Here is a 14,360-nt window from a genome sequence, read left to right on the forward strand (position 1 = left end):
AGAATAATGGCTTTTGGCAGTGAACAAAGGTGGAATTTAAAGTTTGGACATGCGATTGAATAGACATCAAAAAGTTAATCAAATAGTTGCCGTCCTTTCATTGCGTCCCTTGTTTTCTCAAACTGCCTAACATATTGGCCCACAAACTTGCAAACAATATATATATATATGGCTATGAATATAGCAATATTAAATATGAGAATTAATTAAAAAATAAATATTATAGTTTCGTGAAGTTTATTTCATAAAGCATTAAGAGATTGGGCTTAGGTTTCCTGGAAATGGATAAGCCCAGCCCATATTCAGCAAACCTGTCGCTTCCAGTTCAAATCTGGTCGGGTCCTTGCATCGAACCCGATTTCCACAGAAAAACCGCCACAAAACCCTTCCAAAACCTTTAATGCGTCTCTTTTTCAACTCTAGGGTCTGCCAATGGGAACTGCCAAGACATTCTCTGCTTCTCTTTCTCAACTCAAGGGTCAAACTGTCGTGCTTTTCAAGACATAAAAGTAAACCCTTCAAGAACCCTTTCTTCAATTCTGCCAAACCTATGGAGTGGAGGGTTTTATGGAGCTTTTCTTTAACAGGATTTAAAAATTAAGAAAAAGAGAATGGGGAAAACGTATGCAATTGGGCAAATCTCAGCTCTAGCAGCCTCTGCTTCTATCTCCCAGACTAACACCATTGCTTTCGCCAATGGCCCTTTTAACTTCTCTACATTATTTCCTTCTTCCTCCTTGTCTTCCAATGCTTCTTCTGTGTCTCCTCCATTTCCTTCTGCTGGTCAATCTCCGCCGTCCAATTCGGCTCAATCTGCGGTGGTTAATGCTGCGGACTCTCTTCCTAAAGCTATCAGGAATGATAACCCCACGACGACGTCGGCGGGGTTCGATCCTGAGGCGCTCGAGAGAGGTGCCAAGGCCTTAAGGGAGATTGCCTCTTCTAGCCATGCTAAGAAGGTTTAGTATTGATATTTTAAATCATGCTAAAAGTTTTTTTTAAAATGATAGTTTCATGCAAATGGGCAGCAAAATGACAGTTTACAATTATATTTTGCTATATATGGAATTGCTTTTGGGTTCAATGAAGTTTGAAGGCAAATCCCAGATGAAAATAATTTCATATTAGTTTTATACGCTCGTTTCTTATTTCTATGGGTCACGGTCTTTGATTTGATGACTTTCATTGAAACATTTCTAACTTCTTTTCCCCTTTAAATAATTAATTTCATACTTTTTCAGATGTATTGATTTATTGAAAATTGAGTTTGAATGGGCCTTAAAACAGATGCTTCTGTTTGTTGATATAGGTGTTTGAAGTGACGAAAACGCAAGAAGCAACAAGGCAGGCTGAATTAGCTGCCAAGAATGCAGAGTTTAAGGCAATGCAAGCACAATCTGAAACTGTAAGACATACATCTGTCTACTCTCATTATTTTATGCAAAGCTTGCAGGACCTCCAATATATCTACTTAGTTAAAGTATGCATGGTTCATGGTGAAAACTTTGGATGTTTTCATGCAAAAAAAAAGCTTTTTTCCCGCTTCAAAGGCAATTTAGCTATGCATCATAATTTTTCTGGAGCATGTGTTGCGCTTGATTTAGAATATTCTAGTCAAATATCCAGTATATCATTAAATGTATTGCACATTACTGCATCATGGATTCTCTCGCATTATTTGTTGTCATTGGTTGATCTTTGGGTTACTTGTTCACTTTTCCTGCCCTGTTCGTGTAATATCCCTAATATCCCTAATTTTTAAAATACTTATTTTATGGATAAATATTAATATTTTATTTTGTTAAAATTTTGAAAATTTATTTGAAATTTTTCAAATTTTAGAAATCGGGTTCGATTTTTCAAAGTTAATAAACTTTGTTAATTAAAAAAAAAATAATTTAAAGATCACGTGGCAAAACTAAAAATATATTTGGACTCTAAAAATTTTTCTGAGTTTTCTAGAAATTTTTTTGCCTCGTTTTTAGTCCCAGGGCAGAGTGAAAATTCAATTTCGAGTATTCTAAATCGGACAAGCAGAATCGAACCTAACCTGGTCCAACTGGTCGAATCAAACCAGCCTTTTCTTTTTCCCTCTCCCTTCCTCCTCCCTCTCTCGCGATTTCTCTCTCCTCTCCCCGCCCCACCCCACCATCGGCCGCCACCACCCAGCCCTCCCCCACACGACGGCGCACCACCTCCACCCTTCCCTGTCACTGGCTGCCCTCCAAATTGCTGGAAATCTCCCCATTTCTCCTCTTGCGCGCGCAGCTCGACCTTTCACCTTTTCCGCCAAAATCCGGTCGATTCGACTACCGATCAAATCGGGTCTTGTCCCAAACAACCTTTCCTCGTTGAAAACTTTCCATAGACACTAAAAACACAAATTTTCATCAAGTATTTTGTCCCATCTTTGCCTGAAAAGTTTTAGCGAATTTTTATTTTAGACTAAATTTCTTCCAAACCGGAAATCCCAGGGGAAATCCGAGAGTACCAGCGCGCTCTACACGATGAGAGCTCTAATTTTTGCTATTTACATTAGGTACCACCAATTTAATTTTTCATGACATTTTCCAAGTGTAATATCATTTATTTTTAATGGACATTTAGGTCAAAAGACAACTCAGAGTATCAAATGACCGCAATGCCCCTGTTCGAGTTGCATTCCCGATTTTTCGGTAATATCGAGTTTTGTTCGTTTTCTCGATTTCTCACTTTTCTTTGTACTAATTAATTAATTTTTCTTTGATATTTTTAATGGTATTTGTACTTCAATAGACAATTATTTAAGTCCTAAAAATATTTTTCAGGGTTCCCCGTGGTCTAGGGCTAGTCAACGGTCTAGGTCGCGACTTCCCGGTGCGGTCACCCATCGCTAGGGTTATCGGCTCGTTTAACTTAGTTACATTTCATTACTATTTTTTTTTCTTTGTTTTTCTTGTATTTTCTTTTCTTGTATTTCATTATTTTATGTCTCCTCATCAATATGTAAGTGTAGTTCTAGGCATTCTAGCTGTCAGACACTGATCATCGGAACAGTAGAATGCACTACCGAACATAGGAATGTTACAATTCTCCCCCCCCCCCCCCCCTTAATATAAATTTCGTCTCGAAATTTTACCTGGCATTAGTCTCTAAACAGCTGTGGGTGCTGTCTCCTCATATCCTCTTCACGTTCCCAAGTAGCTTCCTGGCCTGAATGATGGTTCCACAGCACTTTAACTAAGTGTATCTGTTTATTCCTCAGCTGCTTCACCTCATATGCTAGAATTTCTATGGGTTCTTCATCATATGAGAGGTCTAGATTTACCTCAATCTCTTCAACTGATAATACATGAGATGGGTTAGATCTGTACCTCCTTAACATGGACACATGGAAGACATTGTGTATCCTTTCTAACTCTGGAGGTCTTGCCAACCGATATGCCAAAGGACCCACTTTCTCCAGAATCTCATATGGTCCGATAAAGCGAGGACTCAGTTTTCCCTTTCTGCCAAATCTTATAATCCTCTTCGAAGGAGAAACTTTGAGGAATACCTTATCACCCACTGCATATTCAATATCTCTTCTCTTCAGATCAACATAGGATTTCTGACGGTCTAATGCAACCTTAAGTCGATCTCTGATCAATCTGATCTTTTCCACGAGGATATAAATTTCAAAATTTTTAGACACCAAAATTTCGGTGGGTCCCGCGAACTTTGTAGTATTTTTTCGAGCTTCATTTGAGCTTAATTAATTTCGCAAATATTTTTTTCTAACTCTTGATGTTGTGGGCTTCAGTTGCTAGGGTCCACAATTTCTGGCCGGGCAGGCAGACTACCGGGAAAACTTCAGAACCGGATTGAGATTATAAGCCACCCCACTGTTCCATCATTTTCAAACGTCCCAGACGTGTCCCAAGCGTCAGAATTGGTGTAGGTAAATCCGAAACCTAGGCTTTCTTAATTATCGAGTACCTAATTTCGATTAAAAATCTATAAAATATTCGTGGTAGGTTAGAAAATTATAATTCTTTTTGTATTAGCTTAGAAATACTGCTAAGGACTACAGGGCAAAATTTTAAATTTTTAAAGCTCGTTGAGGAGGTTTTTACTAAAAAGTTAGTTTCGGGGATTAAAATGTAATTTTCTCAGATTGTGAGTTTTGATTGATTTGGAGGGCCCAGGAGGGGCCATATGTTATTGATGTGTTGTGATTGTAGGAAATTGAGAATTAGAAGTATTGTTTGAACCCTTTTGCAGGTTAGGTAAATCCTAGGTATAGGGGGAACTCTGCTGGATTTTCAGCAAAACGTTAGGACTGTCTTTTGATTCTCTACAGCTTTGTTTTAAATTGTTTATTAATAAATTTTGATATATTGTTTAGGTAAGTCGGGATAGCCTTCTTCCTCCGCCCAGCCACCGCAGTAGCTTGTAAAAGGGTTGTGAGTAAATATTTATTTTATTTATAATTTCAATATTATTATATTTTTGTCATGCTCATGCATTGCTTCTGCTCATATTTATGTAGTTAAATATTAGGCATGCTCTGTTTTGCATTTATACTTGATGATATTACTTTGATTGCTGTGTTTTGATAATCGGGAGTTGTGTGTGTGAGAGTTGGTGTGCATGTGGAGTATATGGATATGGGTAGGACGGCTAGATGTGACTGGAGTTTGACTCGCTAAGACTCGATCCATATTATGAATAATTCGGGGTAGGCACGGCTTTGAGTTAATCTCGCTGGCCCCCGCATATGGATTATTAAGCGAAAATTTAGCTCGATTTGATTTTGCTGGCAAGTCTTGGATTAAAAGAGTTGAGTAGGGGGATCAGTTCCCCATATATGTATGCGTGAGTATGAATATGACTTGGGTGTGTGAGTGCTCCAGATTATCTTTGATGTGACCTGACTTGTTTGCATGATTTGTATAAAAATGATGCATTTCATTTTTAAGGATGTATTAGAATTACATAGTTATAGAAATTGTAGGTAAAATAAATATTTACTTTTTGAGTCGAATACTCATTCCTATTCACTATTTTTCCAGGTTACAGGAGAGCTCTTCCTTGTGTCTAACCTGCTTTCATTCTTCGCAGGTCTACTTATTATTAATTTACGTTTTGTACTGTTAAATATAACTTCTAGACCTCCGCATGTGTAAGACCATAATATTTAGCTGGACTGTAACATTTATTAATTTTGGGATTGTAATTTATAAACTTTATGTATGCGTAATTGTGCGGTTGGTTACTTATGATGTTTGAGGGAGTTGCTCCCATTAATTTTATTTTGGAGTTATGGATAATTGATAGGTGAACTGAGCTCTCCAAATGTATTTTACTAAGATTACATGTCGGGTGAGTCAATGGCTCCCCGTTGGATAATCCATTTTATGGCCAGACTCTGTCTGGTTAGTCACTTGAAATTAGGCTTGGCATGGGCTTAATAATGGGATAGAGTTTAGTTAGGCTTACTACGGATTTCGGAGGCCTTATGCTGACCCAAGTCCTAGTGTCGGTCCGGCCCATGTAATCGGGTCGTGACAGTTGCACTTTATTTCTCAATGCTGCTTAGGTAGTTGTAATAAATGGAAGCTACTAATGGTATCTAGACCCTGGAGTTATGAACTTAAAAAGAATGTGCTTTGTTTGTGCGCCCTTGGGATACAAATTAACCATGGTTCATTTCCCTGTATGACCATGCAATTAATCTGGCTTTAGTCCTTTACTGAAGGCTCATGATCTCTTCTCCTAATGGATCATTAAAAAAAAAAAAAAAGATTAAGCATAAAGAATTTTGCTTTTGCATAATCCACTCCTAGTGTTATGAGTGTCATGGAATTCCTGTTGCTGACACATCACTATTTCTTAAATTTTGTGCCTTTTTACTTTGCAGAAGAGACAGAGGGTAATATATGATGAACAGAAAAAGCTGGCTCAACATCAGGCACAAACTAAATCCCAGAAGGCTCGTTATGAGGATGAACTGGCAAAAAAAAGAATGTAGGAATGTAACACCTCATTTTTTAGTTGAAAGAAATTATTGATTGGAAAGGAGTCTAATTGGTTGGTGTTACAGGCTGATGACGAATACCAAAGATCAAGGAATCAAGAGCTTGTCAAATTGCAAGAAGAATCATCAATAAGGCAGGAGCAAGCTCGGCGAGCCACAGAAGAGCAGATTCAAGCACAACAGCGGCAAACAGAGAGAGAAAAGGCTGAGATAGAATGTGAAACAATCACGGTGAGAGCTATGGCAAAAGCAGAAGGGAGAGCCCATGAAGCAAAGCTAGCTGAAGATGTTAACAAGCGAATGCTGATTGATCGTGCAAATGCTGAAAGAGAGAAATGGGTCGCTGCTATAAATACTACTTTCGACCATATTGGAGGTATAGATTCAATCCCAAACCAATATCCTATAACTTATGCGGGTGAGTTATTTGCTATTTTACAAATTAGGTTTTAATTTAAATTCTTAGTGGTGAGCTTTGGTGATTGACGCAACCAATATCTTTAGACAAATCCTGAATTTAGTGCTGTACAGATTAAATATGGGATGCCATAAGTTCAACAAAGTGGGACATATTAGTCTTCTTTAACTGGAAAACAGTTGTTTTAATTTCATTTGTCCTGTGTTTTAGCTTAAGAAGATATCGACTAAGGTGGATCAAATGTTTTTTGTAGGGGGTTTACAAGCCATTTTAACAGATCAAAATAAGTTGCTTGTTACTGTGGTGGGGGTGCTCTTGCAGCTGGGATTTATGCCACAAGGTAATGTTAAACCCTTATCTGAATATTTTGATTCCTGTGTATGTGGAGTTTTGTTGTTTTAGTCGAGGAAACCATTTTGCTTTGGGTCAACATATATTTTGAATATTCATTGAAGATTTGAGTTCCTATAAATGGGAATTTGCCTTCATATGCTGAGGAAGCATATTTGCCTTGGTTATCACAAGTTTACTTGATTACCACAGATTTAAATAGTTGACCTAGGACATTGTTGACCTTATTATTTGTGGTGAAGTTCTCCTGATTTAGAGTAGAGCTGTGGCCATCCTTTTTTCAGTGTATTTTCTGAGTATTAATGCTTTTTACAGTGTATGTCTCTTTCTACCATTTTTGGACTAGCTAAAGGAAGACAAATGGTTGTTTTTCTTCATGTGATCAAAGTGCAAATGTGTGCCTTTGATGGTGTGCAATACTATTTATTTTGTAAGCTATATGGCATTAGAGTTCACCAAATAAGTCTGCTTGGTAAAGATCTTTTAATTATTTAATGCTAGCATTGTTGGTTTTTGATCAAGTGTCTTTTGTTGCAAAAGAAAGATGTGAATTACAATTATGAGTATGCAACCATCCCTGAAATTCCGAATGTGAAATAGACTCTTTTGGTTTCTTTCTTTCTTTCTTTTTTCCCTTTTTTTTCCCTCTAAAATGTATTGGTCAGTCAATACTTGTGATTATGAGAGGAATCTTATGCATATCTTTTTTCTTTAATGCAGAGAAGGTGCAAAAGTGATTTGGAGCTATGTGGATAGATTATTGGGACAACCATCACTTATCAGATAGTCTTCCCATGGGAAATACCCTTAGTCAGGTTTGTTTACCTGTACCATGAGCACTTTATCACATAGTGCCAATAAAGGGTCTTCTTTTAAAAATGGAAATGGCTTTGGCGATGTGATTTTACATCCTTCTCTTCATAAAAGACTTGAACAACTGTCCAATGCAACTGCCAATACAAAATCTCATCAGGCATCCTTCCGAAACTTGCTCTTCTATGGTCCTCCAAGAACAGGGGCTGCAAGAGAGCTTGCTAGTAAATCTGTATGAGATTTATATGATTATTCCATTCTTTTTGGTCCGTGCTTTGCTTATGTGATATTATTGCAAGCATCAAAAAGCTTGATTTGCTGTTATTTGCCTTTTGAGACCACTTTGTGTTACTTTATGGATCACTTGTCACAAAGGTTGTAGCATTTGAGTGATGATTTAATACTCTTGATATTTGTTGCTGTTTCTCTTTTCTGTTAGCTAGCTTGCTTTTAATTTTGCCTTTGAACTTTGGATTAGACATTGGACTCTTAAAATTCAAAATGTGATACATGCAGATATATGGACATCTACATGACGAACTGTTTTTACTCAAGGAAGTAAAAAAATAAAGATATTAGTAAACTTTGTAAAGCCTATAATGGGAATCAAATATAAGAAATTTAAGGATCAAACATGCATAGTGGCATTTTGCTTGTTATCATGTCATATCCAGTAGCTTATAAATAATTTGCCAATGCTTGTTTTCGTTTTCTTCTTTTGATGTTAATGCAGGGATTAGATTATGCATTGATGACTGGTGGTGACGTTGCTACACTAGGATCACAGGCTGTTACCAAGATACATCAGTTATTTGATTGGGCTAAGAAGTCCAAGAGGGGTTTGTTGCTGTTCATTGATGAAGCAGATGCATTTCTTTGCGAATAAGTGGTTTTTGTCGTGTAATTTAACTCTGCAAATATTTATGTTGTGGTTTTTCTTTGTGCTTCATTTGAAGTTGTGGAGGATGGGGTGAGATTAATTAGTGGTTGGTTTCAGAACTTAGCAATAAGTTACAGGGAAAGTAAAGGAGTAACAATGCTCATCATGGAATAAACAATTAAATTTTTACTAGAAATAATGCAGTGAATGTCTAATTGTCTATCCTCTATCAAATGTTTTCAACTAATAATCATCTATTATAGCTGTAGCCTTGTTAAGCTGTACAACATGAGATCTCTTATGACTTCCAATCTTCTGATCTGAAAAAAGTTTGAAATATGTGGATCGTCGATCTTTCAAGGGATTTTCATTAAACTGTATTAGTTGAATCTGATTATATAAAAAGCAGTGCATCTCAAGGAGCTTATATACAGTCTTTATGAGTGTTAATGTAGCTTAAAGCTTCAATTACAACCAGCCACCCCTCTCCCACAAAAATACCAAAAGAAAAAAAAAGCGCGTAGTCATGTGATGATAGCAATGAAATGATGAAACACTGTAATTTCCTTGCACAAAGAAAATTATGTTTAGTATATTGGAAATTGATCTTATTCAAATTCCATATAGTCAATATTTTCTCATTCATTTTCCTTAAAAAAAAAAAAGTCTCATTCATAGAATTTTTGTTCTTTTTTTTGGTTTCAAATGCAGTGCATTTTCAATTTACATGTGGATATTTGAGAGGACTGAATTTTTTTACCAAACTTTGTAGGTGGAACAAGACCTATATGAGTGAAGCTCAACGAAGTGCACTCAATGCCCTTCTTTTCCGCACTGGTGATCAATCAAAGGATATAGTCCTAGCTCTTGCCACAAACCGTCCAGGTGATCTTGATTCAGCTGTAGCAGATCGTATTGATGAAGTCCTAATATTCCCCTTACTTGGGGAAGACGAACGCTTCAAACTGGTCAAGCCCTATTTAGACAAGTATATAGCTCAGGCCGGATCAAGAAAATCTGGTGGTTGGTTACAAAATTTGTTCAAAAAATAGCAGCAGAAGATTGAGATCAAAGGACTGACTGATGACATCTTAAAGGAGGTAGCAGCAAAAACTAAGGGATTTTCTGGGAGGGAAATAGCAAAATTGATGGCTAGTGTCCAAGCTGCAGTTTATGGGAGTCAGAATTGTGTACTTGACCCAAGCCTGTTTCGTGAAGTACTAGATTACAAAGTTGCAGAACATCAACAGAGGAGTAAACTGGCTTCAAAGTCAAATGGAAAAAGTGCTTAGCAGTAACCCTTGAATTACACCTCTTGTATTGGGATGTTTCTAGATAGGTGAGCATCTACTCGATAACCACAACAGCCCGCATTTATTTTGGTTCGGGGAATCATGTTTCTCTCATTATTTAGCCCTACCAATGGGGGATTTTGTAATTTTGCTTATTTTGAATTCTTTTTAGATTTCATTGCTGATGATTCATAGATATATGTTTTGAGTTCTAATTCATAGTCATCCTAAAATCATTGTAAGTAGAGGCCATTTTTGCTTTGGGGAAATCTATTTGCAGGCAAGTTTCTTTGACCTTTTGGCATATGCTGCCAGGCATGCTATTCATAACCATCATCATCCTTTGTGTAGGTTAAAATTAGGGTCCAAGAAACGTCGATAAAAATCAAACGAGCATTTTTCCAATCCAAATCCAAACGCAAGGTATTCAACCAAATCATTGTTGTGTATGTCCAAAACTCTAGAACTAATAATTTGCCGTATCCTGAGTCCTGACTGCAATTTTCTAACTACTAACACCTTCTAGCAACTGTCATCTATCATTAACTTCACATTCTTTGAACCTAGAAACGCAATGGATCAAACAGAATGTTAGGCTCTAGTCACTGCTTCACTGCCCATCAATCTTCTATGGTCCAGGGCAAATTCCAAACAAAGAAATGTTAATGATTCAGAGGTTCACCAGCTGGATTTCGCACATGAAACGTTGTGCACTTTGGGCTTTATCCTTCGCGGTGGACATGATATTTTTACTAATCAAGTTGTCCAGCAAAACTCATACCACTGCAATTCTTTCATCTTTCACGAACGTCCACACAAGAAATATTTCAAAAACTATGCAAGAATTGTGTCTCGAATCATCACCACCTTCATCCACCCCGTAGGACTTTATTGTATTGGTCGTCTTTGTCAATCCTCGACGTGACCTTCTGCTTCTGCTTTCGGTTGAGATATGCCACCACACATATATGTTGACTTTCTTCCACTCCCTTGGGATCTCCACAATCATTGGTTTGCAAGCTGAGGTTTCCATACCATATCGTTTAGTAACAGAATGTTGACGAAAAGGGTTTTCTGGGTGCTGTTTTCTTGGAAAGACGAGGATCAAAAAACAGAGAGCTGTGAGGGTTGTTAGCTATGGAAAAAATAGGGGAGGTTTCTTGTTATTGTTGGACTAAGGAAACCTATAGAAAAAGGCATAGTTTACTTGGCTTAGTCAATAGTCATATGAGGGTTTTTGCCTCTCCCTTCCCTAAAAAACAGAGAAGCCCAAAATACGTATATATTCGATATTGTTGTTAATTCTTTCTTGTCTTTGGTGTTTATTGGGTTCCTTCAATTTTGTGGTCCATTCTACTATGAAAAGGCCATATGGTTTCAATGGATCCAAGGAAAAAAATGGCAAAATCAAGTCCAATAAGGTGAGCGTTGAGGAGAACACTGGTAATATCTCGAGACCATAGTAGATTTACCAAAATTGTGAGATTTCAACTCCACCATGTATGCATCTTGATAATGCATGGGTTGTTGGTAAAAGATAAGATTTTATGCTGACCACATATTCTAAACTCATTTATTCATTTTTGAAAAAGAAAGAGATACTTCATTCTTGCTCTTATTTTTTTATATGACATAGTAAAACTTTTCTCTTTCTATTTGTTTAGGGGGAAAATTTTCTCGCTGCTTGTTCATCGTACGCTAAAGTAAATAGTCATTAAATGTTTAGTCTCGTTTTCTCTTCAAAATAACTAAAATTGCTTTCAGTGAATACCCTTGCCCTTCAGAATTATGGGAACCATCCCCGATTGGAGTGTGGGCTTATCTCCCTCCATTTGTAGATACTCTTTTGGTTTTTGGGTGGTTGCAGATATTATGTTTATTTGGGAGAGGCTATGTTTCTTTGATCTGCTTTTTCTGTGGTGTGTTGGCTTTGGTGTAAGTCCTCGGCTTCAATAAAAACTCAAAGAAGACAACTTCAAGGATTAAGAGCCAACATCCTAAAAAAGTTGCTTGCAGGTGCTTCATGGCTAGAGAGACCATGACCTATGTTTTCCTCTCTTCCAAGTTGAAGGTGATAGTTTTCCAGAGGCTCCTTCTGGAGATGATGCCTTCTTGTGGGGTTTAGGGGTTTTTTTTTTTCCTAATCTTGCATGGGTATGACAGAAAACTACTCTTTTGGTTTCTGATTGGTGCTCTGGTTTTGATGGTTTTTGGACAACGCGGTGGTGGGTAATTATACTGTACAATGGTGATTCCATGTAGAATATTCTATATAAAATGACAATCCAATAAAAATTGCACATATATCATAAGTAGGCTCTTGAAAATTATAACCATCAAATAACTACTCAGCAATTTTTTCATTTTTAAAATTTTATGATTATTTTTGCTTACTTTTCCTTGTAATTCATTTATTTGTTTGTCATTCTATGAGAATTTATCTACATGAAATCACCGTAGTAGGATATAATTTTTCAATGTTGAGATAGTTCTTGGCCTTTTGTTTAAGTGTAGAGCTAGGGTTTTGGTGGGAAAGAGTCCTGAGCTTCTATTTTTGGGCCTACATAATGGGTTGGGTCTTCTAATTTAAATTCACGTCTCAAGTCTCGTATTTGTATGGTGCTCGATAGGGGTGAGTATTCGGTTCAAATCGAATCGAATTAAATTGAATCGAATTAAATTTTAGAAATCGAATCGAATCAAAATAGGTGAAAAATTGAATCGAATCGAACCGCTTTATTTCAGTTCAGCTCGGTTCGGTTTGAAAAGATCGATTTGATTTTTTTATTGATTTTTTAATTTAGACTTGATTTTCAAGTTATTTGGTCTAATTTTAACTTTGGTTTGAACCTAATAACCATTAATCAATGAAATTAAACAATTAATATATATAAAATTAAATATAATTCATAAATTTTCCATAAAAATAAATCAATTCAAAAATTGATTCGGTTCGATTTAGTTTGATTTAACTATATAAATTACTATTCGGTTCAGTTTAACCGATTTTTTCTCTTCAAAACCGAACAGAACCCAAATAACTAAAATTTTTATAATGTAAAAACGAACCGAACCGATTTAATTTTAAAACCGAATCGATTGAACCGAATTGACTCGATTTGATTTTTCAGTTTGAACCGAATTCTGCGCAGCTGCTCGATGAGTTTTTATGCAATGACATATGCATTTAAAAAAAAAAAAAAAGATTACATGAATTGATTGATTAATAGAGGAATGAAGTTAAAATCGAAGTAACTTATTGATTTGTGCCAATAAACAAAAAAAAAAATGCAAATATAAACGCTTGAGGAAATTTACTGACGCTTGAGGATCAAGATAAAACCCCATGAATACGTATACAAAGTAACTGAATCATGGTCTTTACCATAGACTGCACTTGATCCAACAAACTCAATATGGAGTTAGAGAAGAGAATTATTAACATAAAGAAATCAATATGGTCTATAATTCACTACCTTACATGAATACAGAATTGAAATGATCATGTCCCTTGATGACTAGACCAATAACCTCCTGCAATATTTTGCTTAATTATAAAAGAGTTTTCATTTCAGAAAACATAGAGATCAGCCAATTCCTCCAAGGAATCCAAGCTGAGATTATTATGATCAGCATTTTCAAGCATCCACAAGAGGTGGTCAAAGAGAACTACCTCACATTTCATCACCAAAACCTCCTCTCCATGCTTGTCCTTAGACTTTTCGAGAAGAGCTTTAACTAGAGGATGGCTCAAGTACTTGGAGCTTATCACATATCGCTTTCTTGTGCTTCCAACGAATATAGTTTCAAGCTCTTCTTCATCTTCATGCTTGTCAACCCAAACATCTTCTCTAGTGGATTTGGACCTTAGGCTGCTATAGGATGAAGATCTTCCAAGTTGCCTTGACAAGCTCTTGCACTTCCTTAGTATCAAATTGATCTTCTTCATGATTTTCTTTGTTTTTTTTTTTTGTTGTTTAAAGAGAAAGAAAAGGGGCTTAGAAGGTAATATTTGCAATGTAGGAAACTTGCTCTACACTCTGGAAATGTATATAGCAGTCGGGTAGAGAGAAGTTGGCGGGTGCAATGTCATTGTTTTCCGCTGCTAGAAATGTGGGGTATAGCTTTTGCAAACCCAACATTTTTATTGTTAGTGACACTGACAAGTCATCTTTTTTAATGAATCGATCTTGCGGTGGGGGCTTTTACACGCACAAAAGGACACGCACATATTTCTCGTCACAAACCATTCACTCCAGCTGCACGCCCACCGTTTTACTTTTCCCCGACACACCTTACCCCATTAGCTTAAAATTGAAATCGAATCCATCTAATTTTATTTGAATCAGATCGAATTTAGATTAAACTCAACTTTAATTAGAAGAAAAATGAAATCGAAATTAAAATAAAGTCTTGAATTGATTAATGTAAAATAATATTTTCATGAGAAATTAATTTGATACTACATGGCATGGGTAAAAATTTGTCATGGGAATAAAGCAACAGAGAAAGAAAATGGAAATGGGAAGAGGAGTGAGTCCCACTGGAATGTGGAGAGATTGACCAACTGCTTGGTCTTTCATGGTAAGTGAAAATATCAGTGCACGT

General features: G+C 36.5%; 1 protein-coding gene and 1 pseudogene across 1 annotated transcript; one reads left to right on the top strand and one right to left on the bottom strand.

Moving 5' to 3' along the window:
- Positions 1-379: 379 nt before the first annotated feature.
- LOC110638456 (uncharacterized) lies at positions 380-8,682 on the top strand (annotated as a pseudogene).
- Positions 8,683-13,041: 4,359 nt separating this feature from the next.
- On the bottom strand, positions 13,042-13,768 carry LOC110638492 (auxin-responsive protein SAUR77). Its single transcript, XM_021789074.2, has one exon. The coding sequence runs from the start codon at positions 13,699-13,701 to the stop codon at positions 13,324-13,326; it is 378 nt and encodes a 125-aa protein (XP_021644766.1). The 5' UTR covers positions 13,702-13,768; the 3' UTR covers positions 13,042-13,323.
- Positions 13,769-14,360: the final 592 nt, after the last annotated feature.

Source organism: Hevea brasiliensis, chromosome 17 (genome assembly GCF_030052815.1).
Source record: "Hevea brasiliensis isolate MT/VB/25A 57/8 chromosome 17, ASM3005281v1, whole genome shotgun sequence".
In the NCBI taxonomy this organism is placed as follows: domain Eukaryota; kingdom Viridiplantae; phylum Streptophyta; class Magnoliopsida; order Malpighiales; family Euphorbiaceae; genus Hevea; species Hevea brasiliensis.

Bases quoted from the DNA above. Each gene is read 5' to 3' on its own strand.
- LOC110638492 (XM_021789074.2), bottom strand. From the start codon at position 13,701: ATGAAGAAGATCAATTTGATACTAAGGAAGTGCAAGAGCTTGTCAAGG.